Source organism: Gymnodraco acuticeps, unplaced genomic scaffold (assembly GCF_902827175.1).
Source record: "Gymnodraco acuticeps unplaced genomic scaffold, fGymAcu1.1, whole genome shotgun sequence".
In the NCBI taxonomy this organism is placed as follows: Eukaryota; Metazoa; Chordata; class Actinopteri; order Perciformes; family Bathydraconidae; genus Gymnodraco; species Gymnodraco acuticeps.
Window position 1 is genome coordinate 2,782,076 of NW_022989983.1, and position 23,294 is coordinate 2,805,369.

At 41.9% G+C, this 23,294-nt stretch overlaps 2 protein-coding genes across 6 annotated transcripts in view; both read right to left on the reverse strand.

The window, feature by feature from the left end:
- Window positions 1-259: 259 nt before the first annotated feature.
- LOC117543713 (6-phosphofructo-2-kinase/fructose-2,6-bisphosphatase 4-like) lies at window positions 260-17,422 on the reverse strand. 5 transcript variants are annotated; one of them, XM_034212211.1, is made up of 14 exons: window positions 17,244-17,422; window positions 8,834-8,950; window positions 8,649-8,745; window positions 8,503-8,569; window positions 8,338-8,412; window positions 8,192-8,248; window positions 7,979-8,100; window positions 7,430-7,637; window positions 7,204-7,350; window positions 7,007-7,111; window positions 5,745-5,874; window positions 4,969-5,031; window positions 4,781-4,845; window positions 260-1,107 (listed from the first exon to the last, which is right to left on the reverse strand). In XM_034212211.1, the coding sequence occupies exons 1-14, from the start codon at window positions 17,293-17,295 to the stop codon at window positions 1,048-1,050; spliced, it is 1,365 nt and encodes a 454-aa protein (XP_034068102.1). In that variant the 5' UTR covers window positions 17,296-17,422; the 3' UTR covers window positions 260-1,047. The 5 variants fall into 5 exon arrangements, with proteins under 5 accessions (XP_034068102.1, XP_034068098.1, XP_034068101.1 ...); XM_034212207.1 differs by lacking the exon at window positions 17,244-17,422 and adding an exon at window positions 10,504-10,782; XM_034212210.1 differs by lacking the exon at window positions 260-1,107 and adding an exon at window positions 3,249-3,931 and having other exon boundaries at window positions 17,244-17,420.
- A 4,549-nt stretch (window positions 17,423-21,971) lies between these two features.
- The window catches only part of mapkapk3 (MAPK activated protein kinase 3), a 28,307-nt gene continuing 26,984 nt past the window's right edge, over window positions 21,972-23,294 (reverse strand). The window contains exon 10 of the mRNA XM_034212369.1: window positions 21,972-23,233. Coding sequence (XP_034068260.1) covers window positions 23,078-23,233 — 156 coding nt within the window. The 3' untranslated portion in view covers window positions 21,972-23,077. The remainder of the gene's footprint in view (window positions 23,234-23,294) is intronic.

Genomic DNA, 23,294 nt, shown 5'->3' on the forward strand with positions numbered 1-23,294 from the left:
AATATAACAAAAAGTGTTTCTGAAGTGAATTACCTACCCCACCTTTAAGTATAAGTACAAATACTATGGTCATAATTCTGGTACTCCACAACAAGTCCTGATTTCAAAATACTACATAAGTGATAGTATTAGCATCCAAATGTATTTAAAGTACAAACATTTTACTTACAAATTCTCGTCCAGCACAATGACCTATTTCAGAACAATAGAAAATACAGAAGAAATATCAGCTAAATGCACAACAAATCTTAAGAGGACCTCAATTGTGAATCTGTCTATTATTTATTATTGCACACTGAATACTTATATTCCTAGACAGTCGGTAGGACAAATAAAACGTTGTTGCGTAAAGTACAGGCAGATTAATAGCAATTGAAATGATCATCAGTGCAACCCTAATAGTTAAACCCATAAAGACAAAGATGAGATATAAAGCTCTGAGCTAATATTGCATTTTCCATACCATATCATTTCATTTAAATAGAATTAACCCACCTGTATAAAATGTTACGTTTGTTTTTAACAACAGTGAGAATCACCATTAATTTCTTCATTAAGTCACGACATAATCGAAAGCTTTGTATCGATTCTTTAAGGCTTACCTTTAAATTGCACGTTACAACTGAAGATACGTCACATTAAACAAGGTTGCATCATGTGTAGCTGAAAGATCATTAGCTAAAACAACATGATTAATACTTCACCCTTCAGATTGAATTCCTGAATATAGCAACAAAGAATCTGTGATTGATAAATAACGTAACGTAAATAAAGTGCCAGACTTTGTAGCTTGCAAATAAAAACACTGAGGCTCAAACACAAGATATGTTCAAGTTAAGCTCCCTCAAATAAAAAAAGAAGGATATAAGGGTTACTGTGTGTGTGTGTGTGTGTGCGTGTGTGGCAGTGGGGTTGAAGGAGTAGTCGGCACATCACTGACGGTCATCAATAAGGGCAGGTTTTGAACGATGGAGAAGTGAAACGACCACCAGTCCACAGAGAGGCAGGGAGGGGTCTCTCTGTCAGAGGTGAGGGGAGTTCTCTCTGTCAGAGGTGAGGGGGGACGGTGAGCAGGGCGTCTTGAGTCGAACGATGGATGTTCACATTCTGGAGAGAGGAAGGACTCAGTGTTAGATTCCTTTTGGATAAACTGGGCTCTGGTTCCCGTCAGAGGGTGAAAAGAGGCAGCAATGAGAAGAATAAAGAGCTTTTTGAACAGTAAAGCATGGAAACACGTCCCAGTACAGGCAGAAAAGCATAATAGGGCCCCTTTAACAGAAAAGTTTCACGGAGTGTCATCATGGATGGTTAACTGTCGTGCCCAGAACAAGCCCTCCCTCTTTGTAGGAGAGGCGGTGGGGCTTTACATAATTGTGCAGGAGCTCATTGTCTCATAATCCGCCCATGCATGTCTAACTGTATGACCTGTGGTTTTTGAAATAGATAACTTATTTTTGTGGATGTACTGTAGCCTGTATTTGCCATATTAGAAAATGAGTTATTAGAAATCTAAATGGGGTCAGTCATGATTTGGCCTCGTTGAAACTGTACTGGATGTTTCCGGTTATTTTATTAAAGTGCAGAGTAGCAGACCTGTTTCATATTTAACAGATGCTGACATAACATCAAGCATCCCATGGTGGCAGCACTATATAATTATATACAAATTACACTTTGAATTCCTATTTTTCCTGATGACACACCATGTAAACATACGGGTCTAACATTTGCTTAATTTTTTAATCACTACAAAATAGTCTTTTTTTTCTTCTAGAACTGATTAACCCTTTAACCAATGTCCCAGTATCACTAGCTTTAAGCATTTTGTTATCACTCTGAATTGAGGCAGAATATATGTGTGTGACAGTGAGGGTTTTGTTCAGGCTGATGAATGGCAGCACCCAGTGGAGTCTTTGCATATGAATGAATGGAAATCTGAGTCTTCAGTTTGCAGCGTAAGCAGGAAGTGCTGCACTGAACATCTGAGGAGAGCACCAATAGGAAGGAAGTCATCAGTCTTTTGATCTCTAGCAGTATGAGTTACAAAATGACCATCTCAGTACTTTAGTGTAAGATTCACTTTCAGAAATAATGGAGGAACACATTTTCTAAAATGAATCACACGAAGAGGGGGTACGAAAACATGAAATTATAGAGGAGTTTATTTAGAAACAAACACAAGTATCTCCTCTCAGGTCTGATCAGAGACATGAATATACTGTAAGAACCTTCACATACAATAAAACATAAAGTGTGTCTGTACTTCATTAGACAACGTTAGACATCCTAAAGACAAACTAGTAATGAGGCCATTTAACAAAAGTGCAAAATATTTTAAAAAAAGGCACACAAATGTTTAGCGTTGTGCAATTACTGACTTACCACAGAAAAACATTGCTAAAAGTTAACATTGTAAAAATCTTAGGGCCGGGACTTTAACGCGTTAATTAAACCAAAATTAACGCGTTAAAAAAAATTAACGCATTTTAATCGCACTTATTTTTGCACCGCGGAACGTTTCTCACTGGATGAGTTTCAGGCGTACCGATTATACTGGAGCACCAACTAACGTTCATGACTTCAGACAACAACAAACCACAGTGCACAACAGTGGGAAATGTTGTTTTAAAAAACGGACGGATGGAAGCGTCGATAAGAGCACGGTTGTGTGCAAATTATGCAAAAAGGAATTCGCATATCACCGCAGCACATCAAGCCTCAAGTATCACCTCAATGCAAAACATATAGCAGCTAGCGTGGACGCTAGCCTCTTTTACCGCGTTCACACCAAAAAGAGCCGGTACTAGAATTAGTTCATGAGAACCTTTTTACCCGTACGAAAGTCCCTGCTAGAGAGCAGAGAGCTGCTAGAGAGCAGGGACTTTCGTACGGCTCTCTTGTGAGAAAAGAGCTATATGTCTGATTGGCTGGGCGGATTGCAAACCACGCCCCGTAAAACTCCCAAAAAGTTTTGTGAAGCCGCCATTTTATTATCCTCGCATTAGCATTATTAGCATTAGCCCAGCGCAGAAACGCAGAGAGACTAACTTATGGCGACACAAAATAAAACATGGGAGCGGTGGAGATGAGGAGGTGTCGGCGTTCTGGCGATTTACTCGGAAGGCTTCAGTAGAAGCTGCTGGGACTCCCAGCCAGTCCCCAACTCCGGGGACTTCCGGCCGGGGACTTTGGGTGATTTGCGGCCTGCCAGTAAACCCAAAGCAGAAGAAGAAGAAGTGACGTCAGCGGCTTCATTTGCCTAATCCACCCCCAGGTTCAAAGAGTTCTCATGAACTAAGTTCTCATGAACCTTCGTGGGAAAAGTACTGCGGTGTGAATGCGCCTAATGGTATACTAAAATCCATGTGAAAAAAATTGCTTCTCACTGTTCTCAGGTCAAATATTTATATGTGATTAAAAATGCGATTAATTTCGATTAATTAATTACAAAGCCTCTAATTAATTAGATTAATTTTTTTAATCGAGTCCCGGCCCTAACATATCTGTTAAACAGACTAGATCAATGAGAAACCAAACATCACTAAACACAAAGAGGTGCCAGAGAGTCATTGCTTCACAGTTGCTAAAACGGCATCAGTTTAAAAAAAAAAAAAAACCTTCATCTGCTTTCCATTCACTCTCCAAAAATGGGAGAATGGGCTCGAGACAATATCTGTGTCTTACAATTAATGATCAAAATTAGAAACTGGATTCCAGTCAATTACCAACATCATCATCCTCATCATCATCACGTCTTACAGAGAAGAAACCAGGGATTCGATCAGATTGGGTGGAGGAGAAAGCGTTTGTGATTCTGAAGGTGACAGTGTTTGTATAGAGGGCTTAAAGGAGGGGGGGGGGGGGCACTGCCTCATTGGTGAGCTGGCACTGTTAGCAAAGCCTCCTTTGACATCCGCGACACTTCTACGTTCTGTTTGATAAACAACAAAAAACACAAGGGGGGGGGGGTCAAAACACATGGGAGAGATCACTGCACAGACCGGGCCGTTCAGTACGGAGGCGTGTTTGTGTTTACCGTTTCCTCTGACAATTTGTTTTGCCGAAAAATACTAACTATCCCACAAAGAGGCTTTAGGTATTGGAAAGTTATCGGACAATCCCAAACTCCACCTGTAAATGAGTGTATCGATTCTCATCATATAACTTTATCCATTAAAAAAGTATGTAAATTTCAGTTCATAACATTTTCCATTAAAGCCAACATTTGCATTTAGTCTAAATTAGTACTTTCATCGTAGCTTTTTAGCATTAAACCCTGTGGAGGCATATTCATCTAAAGGGTGTAAGGGGGAAAATGTGTAGCCTTTATTTTAACACAACGGCATCGGTCTTCAAATGAAAGGTTACGTTGTATTTCTACCTACAATCATTCAAACCCATGTCTAATCTAGAAAACAGCAGACATTTGAGTGTGATGGACATTTACAGGAGCGGTTGCAAAAGCCTAGCAGCCTTTAAACATTAGATTTAAAACAAAAAGAGCTTTGCAAAAAAAAAAGGAAATGCCATTAAAGATCTTCTGAGTTTTTATTATGATTATCAAAGAGATGCTAAACCATGGTTACAAAAAGTTACAACAATTTCTGTTCCTGCCAGAGAGGAGTTGGTCCCAAAGGTTGGCTTCTGTATTCACACCCTACAACTAGAGGATTCATGGAGTGAAGAGTGTGTAGGGTTTGGTTTGGAATGGGTCTTCTTATTGTGTGTACCTGTGTGTGTGTGTGTGTGTGTGTGTGTGTGTGTGTGTTGTTATACCCACCTCTGGTCGTTCTCTGTGTGTGTTGACTGATTCCACGTTTAAGCTGATGGACTCCACCTTACAGCCTACAAAGGATGCAGATAAAACATTAATCGACTTAGTTCATGCAGCATAAGAGGGATTTTGTATTCCTGTTAATCAGAGATACATGTATTGTGAATTAGAGGCCAACAGGAAAGCGGTCGTACCGTAGGCCACGGGCGTCAGCTTCAGCACGGTGTGCAGCGGGCACTTCAGGTAGGGCAGCTCCTCTGAGGGGGAGAGACACACGGGTTCAGGACACTACATCTATTCATCGGTCATATTTGTGGTTTTTCTAGCAAGGACAGGACTGGTTAGAGAAAGAGATTACTGGTGTTAACAATAAAGCTTGTTACCGTGTGTGGAATACAATATTTTGACTAGGTGTAATTTATCTGCCTGTTCAACCTCGAGATAATCTCATTATCTGATTTGTAATCTTTACTTAAGGGTAGGGTAGGTAAGAATGGAGAACCAGCTCGAGTGCGCTAGAATCTGAAAGTACACAGCCGCTCCTTCCTTCAGACTTCCTTACAGAGCCCCTCCTCCAACACACACGAACGCGCACATGACCAATGAGGGCACGAGATAAGTTTGTGCACAGATGGAAGGCTGACCGGCAGGTAGGCCATCCAGTTATTTTAGCCGGGCCGGCTCAGATGATTTACAGTACCACGGCTTCCACAGATGACATTTTGGATGTATTTATTTAGTGTTTCTGAAGTGAATTACCTACCCCACCTATAACTTTTTTGCAAAATATTCCACCTTCATGTGCATGTGAATTTACCTTTCTTTCAAGTTTCTTTATTTACTTCAACTTTGTGATTTCCTACATTTCCACTTCTGATTAAGTTACCTTAACAGCTTATGTGCTTGTGTCTTTGAGTGATTTAATCTTAACGACCCCAGGGCTTCTCTGAGGTGTCGTTGAAGCACTGACCTGCCGTCTTGTCCAGGAAGTAGGCCAGCAGGCAGCGCATGACGGCCTGGTGACAGATCACCAGAACGTTCTCCTGCCGCTCCAGCTCCATGATGACCGGCTCCAGCCGCTGCACCAGGTCCTCGTACGACTGAAGCACAAGACACAAAGGAAAATCTGAGCAAAATGTGATATTAGGATGGTAATTATAATCGATAGAAGGCTCTATCCATATTTTTTCTTATGAAAGAGCCCATTAAAACCCATAGAGTTGAATTTAATGATTAAATACAACAGAGAAAGACCTGTAAATCTGTTAAAACGTAAACAATATTTTTTCTTTCCCACATTCGGCTAAATAATTAATCTAGGTTAAACAGATTGACATTTAAGCGTGTGGAAAAATCAATACAGGCCGTCTAGACCAGCTCTAGCAGGATTCCCTAGAGCATCCCTGCAGCAGCCGCTAATGCCTGCATCCATCTTCCTGTGGTTCATTAACGGAGAGGTAATGGTATGGACTCAATGTGAGAACAGACCGGCAGGCATTCAGACACGCAGCAGACAGTAAACACACATCTCTCAGACTAATGCGAAGAGGTCTTTGTTTACTGTAATCCAAATCAGTTTAAAAGGCTGGAGCCGAGGCTCATTAGCAAAGAGTGCACTCACTCAGTATCTGGAAGCACTTTAATAGTTTTTTGTGTGTACATGTACGTTTCTATGAGGGTGTGCTATTCAAATCACAAAGGAGGGCCGTTTTGAGACATTCCACATTTCAAACAATGGCACACTGTCCACCAGCTGCTGCAACGTTTTACAAAAAGTAGAGCTGTAACCAAATAGCTGAAAGCTTAAATCATACTTCAATCATGGATGTCAACACTCTTTCGGGTGCAGCCATTATTATACAAGTATATACTATTTGAAAGATTGTTTCCCACTCATCGTAGGATCGCAAAATAATTCTCAACTCTATAGCCATGTTTAGTACAAAAAAGAAGCACCACTATTTTTCAACTCATCTTGTAATCGATCTACGCCATGGAAACTGATTGCTTCAAAATGTGATATTTTGGGCTCCTAAAACAACACAATTAAATACTTTGAGAAACTGCGACGTTACAGACAAATGATAAATTGAGAAGGTATTTGGCAGATAACTTAAAAACAACATCACAAACTGTTTGCCCTTCATTTAAAACCTCACCAGAAGCCCTGACACACACAACACACCCCTCCCATCATCAGAGAACACATAACGACACTGAGTTCCCACTGACCTCTCCTTTGGGGTACCGATAGCGGTATTTGTCCTGGTCCCTCAGAGCAAACTCTGAGGGATAGTGATCCTGGATCTCCTCGTACATCATCTCCTCACACACGCCCTACCATGACATCACACACACAGATTACACTTCATTAGCATCGCACACGTCAACAAACAACTGTTCTCAGCGGTCCAGTACAAACCACTCACTGCGTCGATCTCGTTCAGGACCTTCCACTGCTCGTAGGGCACGTTGAGAGCCTCGGCCGTCTGGATGGTCCGCTTCATCTGACTGGTCCACACCTTCAGGTCGCTGATGCCCTGCGTCTCCAGGAACTGGCTCAGCTTCTTCCCAAACTGCAAAACAAAGGTCATATTAAATCATCAAGTTAGGTAAAGCTCAAGAAATATCTCTAATTGAAGACGTTTGACGTACTGCTTTCCCTCTCGGTGTGAGGCCCGAGTCTCCTCCGATTCGCCCGTTGACGTTGAGCTCGCTCTCCCCGTGGCGGCACAGGTAGATGGAGCGCGGCGTGATGTGGATGTTCATGAGGTAGTAGACGATCCGGCTCTGGATGTGGTCCAACACTCGGTTCACCATGTACCGCTGACCCACGTCCATGATTTTAATGTAGGAGAGGTTCCTGAGGGGAGAACACGGACACTTTAGATACATTGCTAATCAAATTGAGATTTTCTTTAAAGAACAAAAAGGGCAAAAAGATCTGATTCCAGAGAAAAGTTGTGGTTTCTTTACTCTTCTATCAAAGTAAACTGAAGGTCTTTAAGTTGAGGATAAAATAAGACAGCTTAGGTTTGGGATACACTAAATACTCAGCATTTTAAAAGACCAAACAGCTCTAGCCCCATCATTCAAAATGACAGAATAAACTTGAAAATGGCTAAAATGCTAAGCTAGTTATTCCGATAATGCTTCATAGCTAGGACGTCTAACAACCCTCTCTCCACAGCAGCTTGTCCTCACCTGTCCAGGACTTCATCCAGCGTCTCGTAGGAGTTTTCATAACACTTGATCCTCTTCAGGAAATCCTCGACTGCTTCCTCCGTGTTACAGTTGGTGTAGTCCGGGCTACTTAGCTTCACTTGCTAAAAAAGGAAACGGCGTGGAGTGAGTACAAGATGGACTGAAGCTCCTTATCCTTTTTGATCAAATGAACAGATAAACTCAAACACGTACCACTATGTTCTCCTGTATGACATCTGGGTCTTCACATACAGACTCCACAAAGAACACCTGAGAGAAGATGATGCGGAGGAACTTAGTGTGGATGTGAATAAAGCAGTATACTGTATGTTCTCCCAGAATATGACGCACCACTTTACCTTAAACCCGTTCTGCTCTGCAAACTGGATGATGGTTTCCCTTCTTTCTCTGGTGGTGTTTGTTGCATCAAAAACCTGTTTACAGACAGAAGAAAAACAGATAAGATAGTTAGCATTGCACTGTGTTTCAACAACACTTTGAACAGAATTAGACATTTGACTTACCGCCACTTGGCCTCCTTCTTCTGTGAGATACTGCCGCACATCGTTCAACGCTGCTGAGGCACACTGTCTGTAAAGATCACAGATATCAGTTAATGATTCACATGGTTGGTGACTTAATCAAAAGTTCAGGCTGAGGCCACTCTTACCGTCTGATCTTTAACCCCTCCTCGTTGTCTGGACGGAAGAACTCAAAGGACTTGTAGATCTTCACAAAGTCTCTCCTGTACTGCCCCACATTGAACTCTATGGGAGAAATGGAGATCATCTTTGTCTTAGCTGGTGACACTCACGCTGAATTTGTTTATTATATTCTCTAGAATGAATTGAGTACCTCTGGTGGGAACTCCGATCCAGTTGAGATAGCGGGTCAGCTTCTTGGAGATGTAGGTCTTCCCCCTGGCAGGAAGCCCCACCGTCACTATCAGCGTGGGGCAGTTGGTCATACATACTGGAAAGGAAATGGAGAAAGTGTAAGTCATGTTCTAATCACATAACAGATCCAATCTCAGTGTAAAACGCCCTCCTTATCAATTGATAATTTTCAGTTACAAATGTGCCTGCATTGGTTGTAAAATCTTCCTGTACCCGGTCTGGCACATTATCGATGCATGAAATAATGAGTAATCTGCCATTAAGTCACATCACACCACCCTGAGTGTCTAATCAGACAGGAGCAGAGGTCACGGTGGCACCAGGCTGAGCAGTTGTGTAACGCTGTTCACATTCAGACGCAGTGTGTGCACAGATGACTGGGTCAGAGAGCAAGATCTTTTCAATGGGTACTTCTTTATATGCATTTTCTGGTAAAATAATGTCCATGTTTGTAACACTTCCTGTCTGTAAAAGGCATGGAAAATGACTTCGGAGGAGGGAATAACACTGTGGCAGGTTTAGTGCATGCATTACATACAATACCAAAAGCACCTTTCACAACTTCATCCATGAGTGTGTAATAGACTTTGACAACCAACTTTACTCCACCCAAAGAGACCATATTAAAGTCTAATTGATTCAAACAATCCTGTGTCAGTCAGTCCACAGTGATGAGCCACTGACTGTACAGAAAAGTGACCGAGGTGAGATAAAACAGCAGCTCCACGGGGGGCAAATCATCCCTCACATGACTGATGGGATACAATTCCTGTTTACCAACAGCTAGCCATGGCACCAGTAACAAAGAGGTGAACTCTCCCAGTGCCAGCCCTTTCTCCTCCATGCGAGCAGCCTTCATCATGTGAAGCCTTACATAACTGTGTGAACCAGATGGCTGCGGAAACAGCAAGACATCTGAGGACTGAGGTCACGCGTTAAAGCCAATGTGAGCTAACATAACACTCAGATGTATGTAGTGGTGGAGAGAGCATTCAACAAAACATGTACACTTTAGGCTTTTTGTGGCCCATCATGGAAGGGAGCACATATTCTTTGAGAAAAAGTACTTATACTATTCTGTAAAAATACTCAATTTAAACCAAAAGTACTGCATCAAGAATAGTACTTCAGCAGCACATCTTCACAATAAACTGTGAAATATTTAACAAAAACAATCTTAATTACAATTAAAACATTGTTGTTAACCCACACACGGTTTTAGATACTTAAATATAACGTTGGATGGTTTGATATATATAAAATAAATCACATTTAAACGATGTTCCTAGGTAATGTATGTCAACATCTGAATTAATAAAGTAACCAGTAGCCTAAATACATTATAAAATAACCTTAGTAAATGTTCCAAAATGTAGTAGAGTACAAGTATAAAGTAGTATAACATGAAAATACTTGGGTAATACGTCAAAAGTTTATTTGATTAACTACTTTTGCATCACTGGATCCATGCTACACGCAGGTGGACCTATTTGAATTAGCAACGTGCATTTAAATGGGAACAACACGGAAACCAATGACAGATATGTAATTCAACCTCCCCCGCTGTTGTCAATAACGCAGTAACTCAGATACCGACGCTAACAGCTGACGCCACGTCTTCATACGCACCCTTTCTTTGAGAAATGTGTTTTTCAGGAAGGCCATTTTTACACGGCATCCATATCTTCTTCAGGGGGTTTTGGGTGAGTTCCCGCGGTTTGGACGGTGTTTTGTCCTCCATACTGTCTTGAGGCGAGGTGGAGGTGGAGGCTGCCGCGGCGGGAACACGGGGCCTTTTCCCCGAATGCTGCTCTGAGTGTGACCGGTGTTTCATCCGCGCTGCTCTGCGGGATGGAGAAGATGACACAGCTCTCCTCACAGCTGTCCCGGTCACGTGATCGGGGCTTACCAACGGTCGGCCGTAATAACCGCAGCACGGGCGCAGCACAACTTCCGGTTTACCGTAAATGACGACAGCTGTGTTGAGTGCGCAGCGACATAACACATTTTAGCCAGTAGTGTAAAGTAACCAAGTACATTTACTCAAGTACTCTACTTAATTTCAATTTTCAGATACTTGCACTTTACTTTAGTATTATAATTTGTTGCTACTTTGTACGTCTACCTTACAACAATTCAGAGCTGAATCATACTTTGACTCCACTAAATGTATACCTTCAGTTCCTTTACAGATTTTGACTAATAATGTGAAATATCAACAACCCTGTGAGACTGACCGTTGAGCGGCCCAGACCAAGCAAGGAGGCAGAACGTCCAAAAATATAACCCGACGTGGGCATTTATTCAACTTGAGCACAGGACACAGCCTCAATCCTGCTGTTCCTGTGCACACATCCTACCAGCCACAAGAGGCGCTTTCACACTGCGGTACTTTTCCCACAAAGGTTCATGTGAACTTATTTCATGTGAACTCTTTTATCGCGTTCACACCAAAAAGAGCTGGTACTAAAATTAGTTCATGTGAACCTTTTTACCCCCTCGAAAGTCCCTGCGAGAGAGCAGGGACTTTCGAGCAGCTCTTTTGTGAGAAAAGAGCTATATTTCTGATTGGCTGGAAGGATTGCAAACCACGCCCCGTAAAACTCCCAAAAAGTTTTGTGAAGCCGCCATTTTATTATCCTCGCATTAGCATTATTAGCATTAGCATTAGCCCAGCGCAGAAACGCAGAGAGACTAACTTATGGCAACACAAAATAAAACATGGGAGCGGTGGAGATGAGGAGGTGTCGGCGTTCTGGCGATTTACTCGGAAGGCTTCTACTGAAGCCAGTCCCTAACTCCGGGGACTTCTGGCCGGGGACTCCGGGTGGCAGTATACGCCGTGAAGTGGTTTGCGGCCTGCCAGTAAACCCAAAGCAGAAGAAGAACAAGTGACGTCAGCGGCTTCATTTGCCTAATCCTCCCCCAGGGACTTTTTCCAGTGTGAACGCGATCTGTACTTAGTTCATGCGAACTAAAGAGTTCACATGAACCTTTGTGGGAAAAGTACCGCAGTGTGAATGCGCCTAAGGATCTCACACACTACCAGCCTCCCAACAGACAGGGAAACGGAGCCTAAATACACACACTAATCAGCACAACAAGCCACAGGTGAGGGGGGGAGGAGACAACACAGGACACCAGGTGCACACAATTACCCGGCCTGAAGCAGTCAGTCCATAGTGACGACGTTACCTTCGTCACATTTCCTTCCCCCTCTCCCCAGGAAGCAGTGTCTTTTGCAACCTCCTTTTCGCTCCAATCCTTGGGTTTCTCCTCGGCTGGGACCCGTTTCTCTTCGTCACGACGGCGTTCCCCCTCCTCGATCTCCTGTTGACGAGCGCGCTGCTTTCGTTCCTGCTCCTCGAGTTTGCGCAGACGCTCCTGGTACTCCCGATCCTCCTCCTCCTCTCGCTGCTCATGTTCAATGCGTTCAGCCCTCTCAAAGTAGTCAATCTTTTTCTCCTGCTGCTTGTTTCTCGTCTCCTGCTGCCTCAACAGCCATGGCCCCCTGGTCCTTTCCAGGCATAGCCACCCCCAGCCGCGGTTCCTCTCTCTGGTCCCTCTTCTTTCCTCTCAAAATGTTCACTTCCTTACTTGGTCAAATCCCACTTCTGACACCAATTGTGAGACTGACCGTTGAGCGGCCCAGACCGAGCAAGGAGGCAGAGGCAGAACGTCCAAAAATATAACCCGACGTGGGCATTTATTCAACTTGAGCACAGGACACAGCCTCAATCCTGCTGTTCCTGTGCACACATCCTACCAGCCACAAGGATCTCACACACTACCAGCCTCCCAACAGAAACAGAGCCTAAATACACACACTAATCAGCACAACAAGACACAGGTGAAGGGGGGAGGAGACAACACAGGACACCAGGTGCACACAATTACCCGGCCTGAAGCAGTCAGTCCATAGTACCCCTTTTACCAACTGTGATAAACACATTAATGCATCAATAATTATAATTAAACATATGATAATTGATTCTGGAATGGGTTAATTTGCACATTGAGTGCTTTTACTACTGGTGTGCCCAGGGCCGTTTCTAGCTTTTTGGGGGCCCTATGCAAGATGCTGTTTGGGGGCCCTAGTTTTCACAGCTTTTTTTAACTACAATGGGGGGGATTCCGTAGCCTTTAAGATGATCTGTGGAGATGCATCTGTCAGCTGTCAGCCCAACGATGATTTGGACTTTATTACCCCAAAAACCCAAGCCACAGCTTTGCTATCATTGCAGTTTAGTCGTGTTTATATCCTACATTGGATTTGTAAGCATATAATGCTTCACCGAACACACAGTGGCGACTGGTCATTAGGGGCAGGTGGGCACAGCCCCACCTAGTGTCAGCAGAAAGTATTACAAATAATGATTACAAAAAAATGCAAAAAATAAATAACAAAATATATAAAATATATTTTAAGATCATGTTTAATCATCTGATTCGTCTGTACATTGCTGTTTTAGTCTGTGTTCTGCTAATTAGTGCCTACAGTGTGTGCCTATTGAGCTGTTTAGAGCCATGTGGGACAAAACCCGATCATGCCCCTCCCTCTCACTGTCTAAGTGAACGGTGACTGTAAAAACTACACTGCGCATGCTCAGAGTATTGTCCTATTTAATGTGTGTGGCAAAAAAATAATGACCATAGGGGCACTGAGCTGCCATCCCCACCATACGTCATCTCACATCATTCATAGCTGATTGGCTGTAAGTACGTGTGCCGCGAAAAGTGTGGTGTGTGAAGAGGAGGAGAGAGACGCGTCCTAAAACCAGGAATGGGAAGCATGGAACAATTCAATATTTAAATGATACAATTACATTTTGTGGGTATCCTTTTGTTGAACTGTCAGTTTAAGATTAATCGAAGCATCAGACAAAAAAAGGTTTTGAAAATAATATTATATTTTGATTTAGGTCAAAATATAATATTTGTAAACCTGAAGAGTCAGTGCCAGTGCCTCACCAGGCATGAACCTCACTGCAGAAGCTTATATATAGACATCTACGTTTTTTGTGCCCCACCACTTTTTGTACATATAGAAACACCACTGCGAACACAGGAGGGGGGCTTGGCTGTCTACAAATAAAGACGGCTCATTTTAATTCTCCCCAAATATATTGAGGCTGAACCTGAACTTTGAATTCTCTGCTCCCATCATAATCTTGGCGATCTTGTTAAAATTGTGAATGCAGAATTAAAAATACTATTCTCAAAAAAAACTCAATTGGAAGCACCATAATCAATTATGTACAGACTAAACTGTCAAAAACAATAGGTATTTTGCATCATACTAAGAACATTCTTGAAGAAAAGATACTCTTTATAACAGTCTATTTCTTCCTTACCTTTACTACTGCGCCGAAATATATAATACGTACTCAACAAATCTACAAAAAATAATAACATCCCAAAAAAAAGTATTACGAATAGCCTGTGGTGTTGGTAAATATGAACACACAACTCCCATATTTAAAAAACTCAATCTATTAAAATGTGTTGAGATAGTACAGCTTAAAACAGTACTGATTATGCACAACATTTTCCATAACAAAATGCCTAATAACATTCAAAAGCAGTTCCAAACCACAGCGTGAACATATATGAATGTAAAAAAAGTCACTTGAAAATAAGTGTTCACATATATGCAATTATGCATATATTATTATTATTATTATTCATTTGCCAAGTACCTATGTATATATTTATAGTATTTTAATTTCCAAAAAAAGATAGTTGAAACTGCTAGTTTTCGTATATATATATAAATATATATGCATTTATTGTTTTCCTGCCCTAACTTTTATTTAATTTTTTCTCCTGTTTTCTTTATTTCTTTGTACTCCTTCATTTCTATACATTTGACGCAATAATGCCGCTGTATTAGGATGATGCACGGGAGGGCTACTTTCCACAAGCTATGCTTCAGCCCTCCCGCTTCTACTAATTTTGTTCATCTTTGTGTGTATGAATTACACTTTTTTTGTTTTTTGGATGAATAAAAAAAAATAATACTTTCAGCTTGGGGGCCCCTTAGTGGCCGCGGGGGCCCTATGCCCCCGCATAGTCCGCATCTAGGAAGAAACGGCCCTGGGTGTGCCTACACTGTGGTAGTTTTATGTTTACTTAAGAACAATATCTGAGTGTAGTATATAATATATATACAACAGCGGGGTGGTTGAGAAATGTGCTCCATACTGACAAAGTGATGGTACTTTAATAGAGACACATTGGACATGTCCAAGTCTGCCTGTGTTTGAAGCATCTCTGATGTTCTTTGATTTTCATGATATAGCACCTCAAAATGAATGCTTAGAAAAAGGTATTTTGTCAAGTTGCAAGATAATTATTCTTCTATTTCTTTATTATTTCCTTTGTCTTGTTATTCTAAGATTCTTGTGGGCAGCAGGAGCTAAACCCAGTTGGTAAAGTAACCCATGATCCACCCACACAGGTGTGTCCACTTGTTATGTTGCCTTGTTTCACCTTCCTCACTGTGGGCGTGTAATGTTTGTGCTTGGTTCATACTCCTCTTGTCTCTTGCTGTAGGCCTAACTGTTAAAGAGGAACAATAACACCATAGCCATTGCTTCTTCAACATTCTTGTAAATGGATAAGATAGCGTGAAATACTTTTCACATGATATTGAAGTTGAACCATCTAGATGTAGATTATTTTATGTTTTGTGCTAAATTTGGCTCTGTGATGCTCTTAGATTTATTGTGACAATATACAAATATCTACATTGTCGCTTATGGTACTGAACGTTTCCGCAGATAAATCAGCAATCACTAGGGATACATTTTGAGAACATTTTATTCCTATTTCTATTGAGGGCATTTAAGGTAATCCCAACAAGCATGATCTGTCCATGAGGGGGCAGCATTACTCTGTCTCTGTAGGTGTGGTGACAGACTTGTAAACTACCAGTGTAATAAAAAAAACCTGTAATGTAAACAACTCAACAGCCCTGGCTGCAAGTGCAACACATTTCTATAAATGTTCAGATTTGGTGGGAGAAACATGTCAGAGGATTTGTATAAAAGTGTTTCCAATATGTTGTCCATCTCAGGTAAGTGCTTTTCAAATTAAAACAGGAACTCAATGACCTATAAAATTACCATGGAGATACATCCTCATGTCAACAAAATGATTATTATAAGCTTTACAAAGAGATTGCTTTTGCAGAGGTGTGTGGGTTAGATTGAATTACACTGTGCAAGTGTTTCTCATACAATGAGAAGCAAAGATCATATCTGTTCATCTGTTTATGTTCCTTATGGACTATCTGACACACTGAGTATATCAAGCTTTAGACTAGCAACAGGGCCTGTGACCTAGATATGGCAAGATGGACGTTTCTAATTAAATAGCATTTACTCTCTTTCTCTCAAATCCCCTGACTGCTAGTAGACTGTAATATATGTCAGGTTCATCAAGTCCATTTGAAATGGCACAGTAACTCAAGTTGGGGATAGATTTGTGGCTTTTCAGATACAAATCCAATGTTGTTTTAGGCAAACTGAACTAACTGTGAAACATACTTTGTGTTAAAGTTAGTCAGGCAACTGTGTTATTTAAAGTAGCTTATCTTATCTGCATAAAGCTTGGATAGTGTTTTAGAGAACAGCAGCAGGCAGTAACTGATATGCACACTGTTTGAAATAAATCACATAAAGGTTAAATGCATTCTTTAGGGACATGAACAGGAAGCTGTGTGAGCTCCTCCTCTTTCTCCCAGCTGCTGCCTGGATCTCTGATTGCAGCTAACAGCCTTTAGCCTGCTCCATACTGAATATAAGTCATTTCCTAATATAGTATGTTATACACTTGGCAGTAAACCAGCATCCACCACACTGAGGGATGTATTCAGCCCAGAAACCAACATTCAGAGCTCAGAAGATAGAAAGCAATCGCATTGTGAACTGTACAACAACCATAAATACAACAAACAACTAGAAAATGCAACTCTGCAGCAGCATCTCCATCATGATCAGTAGAATACAAACAAATAAAGACCTGAGAGATCGGTTAATGTTACGCGCATTAATGCATATTTGTAGGCTATGTGTTTTTTTAAATGTCGACAGCAGCCTAAACACATCCGCCTGACAGTTCACCATCCTCTGTGTCAAAGCACAAACAAATGAGACTGGTTGCTATAATAAAAGCAAAGACAGCCGCCTGTTGTTGTTATGTAGGGTAAAGGTGACAGCACTACACACCGACGGCACATCGGCTCTTGTTTACGTCTCGGAAGGATTTAATGTCCCTTTCTCTGGCTGTCATCCGGTTAAACATGCACGAGCTAAACTCCCATCATGCACGGGTATATTAAAGAGGTTCACATGGACGTGTCTTACCCGCTCTGTCCGGGTTGTGTGTGAGTTTGGTGCCTGATGAGCCTCTCATCATGGGAGTCTCTCTGATGGAGCAGCGCTGCCTGTGAACGTGCGTCCAACTGCTGAGCAACACACTGATGCTGCTCTCACACACACGCACCCTATATTAGTGAGTGTGAGTGTGTGTGGGACATAGACTGGGAGGAAGCTTACTCCAAAACTGGATGGAGTGAGGTAGCAGACTGTACCTGCCCCTGGCCTGCACGCGCGCGCGCACACACGCGCGCGCACACACGCACGCGCGCGCGCGCGCACGCGCACGCACGCGCGCGCACAGCTGAAAAAAAGTCAGAAGTCATGACAGGGCTTATGTTGCATCATGATGACTCGTATGTGCTACATTGCAGGTAACATAAAAGGACATACTGTGTGTACAGCAGAGGTGCAAGAAGTACAGATCCTTAACTTAAGTAAAAGTACAAATACTATGGTCTTAAAATCCTGAATTCAAATGTTTGCTTCAGATAAATACAAAAGTGTTAGCATCAAAATGTACTTCAAGTAGTACCAAGCATGCAAATGGCTCTTTCATAGAATTGTATTATTATAGAATATTATAATAGATTATCCAACGTTTGTTAAATCAGAGCCAATTTTAGAGACTTTGTACAACTACTGGGTTTATTAGTAGAACAGTACATCATATCATTATATATATATATCATGCGTTTTTATATATAACTGTAACGATCAGTGTTACATAATGGTATAGTGGAGTAAAAAGTACAATATGTGACTGAAGTAAAGTGAAGTACAAGTATAAAATAGCACAGTACTTGAGTAAATGTACTTAGTTACTTTCCACCACTTAGGACACCCTTTAATTAATTGAATACATAGAATAGCACACACTGTTAAGGTTACCTCATGAGTCATATGCACTGTTGTACTGTTGCATTGCAAAGCTACAGGAACCAAACTGGAAGAGTTTGGAAGTTTTCCAGCAGCAACTTGCAGAACTTGTTTTGCTGCTGTTTACTATCCTTCCTTTGACATGTTACCATGGGTTACACATAGCATCACTATTAAACAGGCTTTACGACTTAAATAAGCAGAAGTAAGAGACTCTTTGATTTCAAAGCCAATCTCTACGCATTGATTCAATATAATTAGATTGTGGATCTCTTCATTATTTTCATGCCTCAACTATTACTGGTGCTGTTCGTCAGAAGTTGTTTTTACATCCATTGGGGTGTGGGGCAATTACAGGCATACATAAACATTCAGAACATATCTGTGATTACTGGTGATTCTTCCGACAAGGGACAAAACGCTTCTTCTTTTTTTAATACAACATTCATTTGAGATTTATATATTTATAGACAAATGTATAAGGCAACAAACCATGTAAGGAAAGAGGGTAATTTTGTTAATTAAGTGGCACTTAAGCAGAAAAAAGCATGCTGTTTTAATTAAATAAATTAAGTGTCCTCAAGTGTCCTGCCCAGGGACACAACGACATGCTGACTGCAGTGGGACTCAAACTTGCTATCCCCTGATTCAAAGTTCAGCGCACTATTCCACTGAGTTATACATCTATATTTATCGACAATGTGTTATTGTCATTATCCAGCCTTCTTTCCCGGGTGGAACAAAGATTTGGTGGCCAGGGATAGCACAGTCTTGGCTTGAGACTATTTCAGTGGTTCTAATGATACCATTATCAGCAGCACGTTGAAGTGATGGCACTCCTTTTGGACCCCAGGAGTGGAGTGCACCAGCTGGGCGTAAGCTGGGCGTAACTCTACGTCCGACGTAGAACCGAAGGTTAAGACCAAACTAAAGTTATGACTAGTGCACCACTTAGACTTAAGCCCTGTATGCGTTGCGCCCAGGTGTAACTTTTACGCCTAGTATGGAGCAGGCGTAAATCGGAAAGACAGACTAGTATCCATAGTAACGTAAAACAGGCAAGAAGGATATTAACGATGGCAGGGCGTCTTGTTTACATGTTTAACAATGAAAGGGCATTAAGAAGAGACTCAATTTCTCCTTCTCCAGCTCAATTTGTTCGTGTTCCGCTCTCAATTTGACGGTCTCCACCTCCACACGAACAATTTATTTCTCCGTTAGTTCCCGCTGTAGCTCTGACAAATCCCTCTTTCTCTTTCGGGGTGTGGCCATTTGGGATTCCCCTTGAGTCATCGCTGACGCTGTGGCTGTGGGAATTCCCTCTTCTCTGCGGTCCTCTGAGTCTGTAAAATGGTAAAATGGCGTTGCTTGGCAACAATTACTGTTTCGCGTGTATTCACGTGGACGCGCATCTTAAGACCAGGCGCAGCTACGCCCGAGACTAGTCAGGCTTGGTGCACTCGGTGTAAATTCGAATCACTACGTCGGACGTCGCTAAGCCCGACGTTTTTTACGCCAGCTGGTGCACTCCACTCCAGGCCTGTAGCTGCATATCTGTGTAAGACAAACAATCACAAAAGATAGAGAGGAGGAAGACAATAGGAGGTTATTGAGGTCAGAAAACAAAAATAAAATGAACCATGGAGCTCGGACAGGTGACAACGTGGCCTGAGAATGGCTTTAATGATTAAAGGTCAGATGGCTCTCCACTGACAAACACATTCCTCCTTAAAGAGCAGAGAGATCAACCGCGGTTGACAAATCACAACAGAGCAGACTGGGCTCTGGTTTCAGACAGAGGGTGAAAAGAGGAGCTGCAGCACAGGCAGTATGAGAAAAATAAAGAGCTTTTTGAACATTACAACATGGAGACATGTCACAGTATAGGCACAACATACACATGTGAACTCTGAAAATGTGCATAATAGGGCCCCTTTAAAACATCACCATTTATCTCTTCTGAATAATGTGGAAAAATCTAACCCAATACTGAACTTTACTTCTGACCTTTGACCTAATAATATGTATCTCTGCATGGAGTCTGTAAATCCCTGGAGGAGGATCAGTGATTGTTGTGAGGAAAAACACAAGTAGGAAGCAGACACTGACACTGTTTTGTCCACATCAAACAAGTTTTACAGATGCTGTAATCATGACTGTGCTTGTCTTGACAAGAGGCCTGCCTACAAAGGAAAAGTACCACTGCCTCCAAATGAGGAAGTCATTTGCAACACCCTGTAAAATTCCACCCTCAAAATACACCCTGTATAGGCTTGGATTTTCGTAATTTTAGGGGCAAGGCCATTTGGCCTTTGGTGTCACACATTTTTTCAGCGTGCAAAGGCCACATGCCAGGGCACAAAGGCCATTGAGGAAAAAATTAGGATTTGGAGCTTACAAATAAATAACTTCACTTTCTAATGACAAAAAACAAATCACTTTTTTAAGATCAATAATCGTATCATCATATAGGCCTATGCCTCCTTAGTATTACCGTATATAAAATGAAATACTTTACTTTGAATAATTAGTGTTTGGTATGTTTTCCATCTACTACTTCTCCCATTCACAAATCCGAAATGAAATCTAAAAATCAAAAATTCTATTAATATGTAACACATATATTCCATTTCAGAGCAGAAGAAACAGCCTTCAAGGGTCAAACTCTGCACATACATCATTCAGCAGTGCACAGTGAAGCTCCAACATCCAACTGTATGAACAAGCAATACTTTGAAATGCAAAAGTGTGTGTGTGTGTGTGTGTGTGTGTGTGTGTGTGTGTGTGTGCGTGTGTCTCTTTAATCAACTCCTCACAGCTCCTCATATCTGTTCAGAAACTGGACAAAAGTTAAACAAGTACAAACCACAGACTGTCTCTGTCATGACGAATACAGTCGCTGCTTTAATTATGTCTTTAGGACGTTGTTGTGAGTGTGGACGGAGCAGCTACAACGTTAGTTTAGCCTGATCGATCCAATCTCCATTCACAAAACGCGCATTTTAAAAGGTTTTGCATGCCGTCTTGTCTGCACACTTGTCAAAGCATTAAAGCATGGTTTTTACTAACCGTTATCAGTATTTAGTTACTTCGGCATCATTTTGAAACGTGTATTACAATTAAATCACGGTAACATAGGTTAATTTGGTCGTAGTTGGCACAGTATTTACATGGATATAAGCCCCGCCCCATCTCCAGCGCGTCCTGTTTGAATGACAGGAGTAAACACAGCTGACAGCCGCGGTGAAACTCCGGCGGTTATAGCGATGAGAATATTCGAATCGCGTCCGTTGTGAACGCAGCATAATGCAGTTCAGAAACCACTGTTCTGACGCTTTTAAAGCAACTTTTAACAGTGTGAGGGGCCCAAAGGCCATGGTGGCCGTACAATTATTTGTGGGGCATAACGGCCAGACCGAGGGGCTACGACGGCCATGGCCGTCATGGCCGCCGTGAAAATCCCACCCTGCCTGTATAATTATCTTATTCATCAACTGTTATACTTCAAGTGCATGGAGCACAACACAGCTGAGAGGACTGGCTCTAGTTGGACGTCATGCAATCATGGCTCCCATATTTACAGCCAGGAAAGCCTGGTTGTGTTTATGATAAGCTTGCCCTCACCCATCACCTAAATACTGCAGGGGTAAGCGTGTGATCAAAGTGGGGTAAAGGTACTCGCCATATCATCTAAACATAATAATGTTGACCTTTTCCAGTCAGATGGCCGCGTCCCAAACAACTACTTCACTGCTGCTATTATTAGCAGCCTCACAAAGCCTGAAAGGACGATTCCAAAAACAAAGCTCCAAGGTCCTGAGAAAAATAACACAAAGCTTTACTTTATAAAGTTTTATTTACAACAGTGTGGACAAATCATATCTCTACAGGGGGGGGTTCAATGTGAAGTGAAACTGTAATACATGGACGCATTTACTCATCCCTCATAAGACCTTTCTCAAGAGAAAATGACACAACTCCTACATGTTACAATCCATTACCCCACTGCTGCTTGCATTAGGCTCTGTGGCCGCATGCGGACAGGAAGCAGACAGGTTGTTTACTTATTGCTCCATTAGTGGGGACACAATGGTGATCCACAGCAGTGACGCTGAGTCGGACCAGGGTAAAGCAAGTTTAGTTTTTAGTATCCTGGCTCCAAATTGGTTTAAAGACTACTGAAAACGGACATAGGTCAACTGCACCTTGATAAATACAATCTTTGTAAAGTGTTTGTAGAATTTTAAATGGTTTAGCCTATTTGAAGTTAATGTACTCACAGGATTCTTGCTGTTCTGAATTTGTATCCTTATGATTAATTGCACTTTTTGTAAGTGGCTTTGGATAAAAGCGTCATAATAAATGTCATGTAATGTGATGAGTAAAATGAACCGCTTGCATCCAAAAATACTCTCTTAAGTTTAAATGAATGGAGACGTTGCTTTTTTTCGTCAGCAGAAGAGAAACTGGCCACAGTGCATGTAAAGTGAGTTCTGGTTTCAGTCTGTCCACACTCGCTTTGTCTGTCTGTGTTTGGTTTGTACACTAGTGCATGATTACAAAGGAGACCTCAAATAGGCAACAAAGCATTCAAAGACACAAAACACGGTCACTACAAATACTCATGTCTGCACACAGACTTACAAACAGTCTAAAAACCACGTACATAAAAATGAAACAGAAAGAACCACAGTGAGCAGAGCTGTTGATTTCTTCCACTGACAATAGAAACACGTCTTATAATCACAAACTGATATGTCTTATTAATGTCCAGCTCTGACTTGTTCCTATGTTTCCCCTTATTTTAGAGAACCTTTTCTCATCATCCAGTCTCTCAAGAGTCCCTGACTTCAAATGATTTTCTCCTGCAAAAATCCACCTCTCCTCTTCCTCTGAGCTGCTTCTCGTCTTCACTTCCTGTCTCGCCCGGACAGTCCTCAGAGTCACTGACTCTGGCACACCGTGGACCCGCCTTTGGCTCCAGCGGCGGCCTTCTTGCGTCTCTTGTTGAGCAGCGGGTTGCTGGAGGTGTCCAGGTCTTTGATCTTCACCTGGTCGTAGTCCACGCGCATGGTGGCTAAAGCGCTGGTCATCTCTTCCTGTGAGGGGCAGAGCAGAGGGGTGAGAGTTCAGTGACAACTACAACAGTTCAGTGAAAAC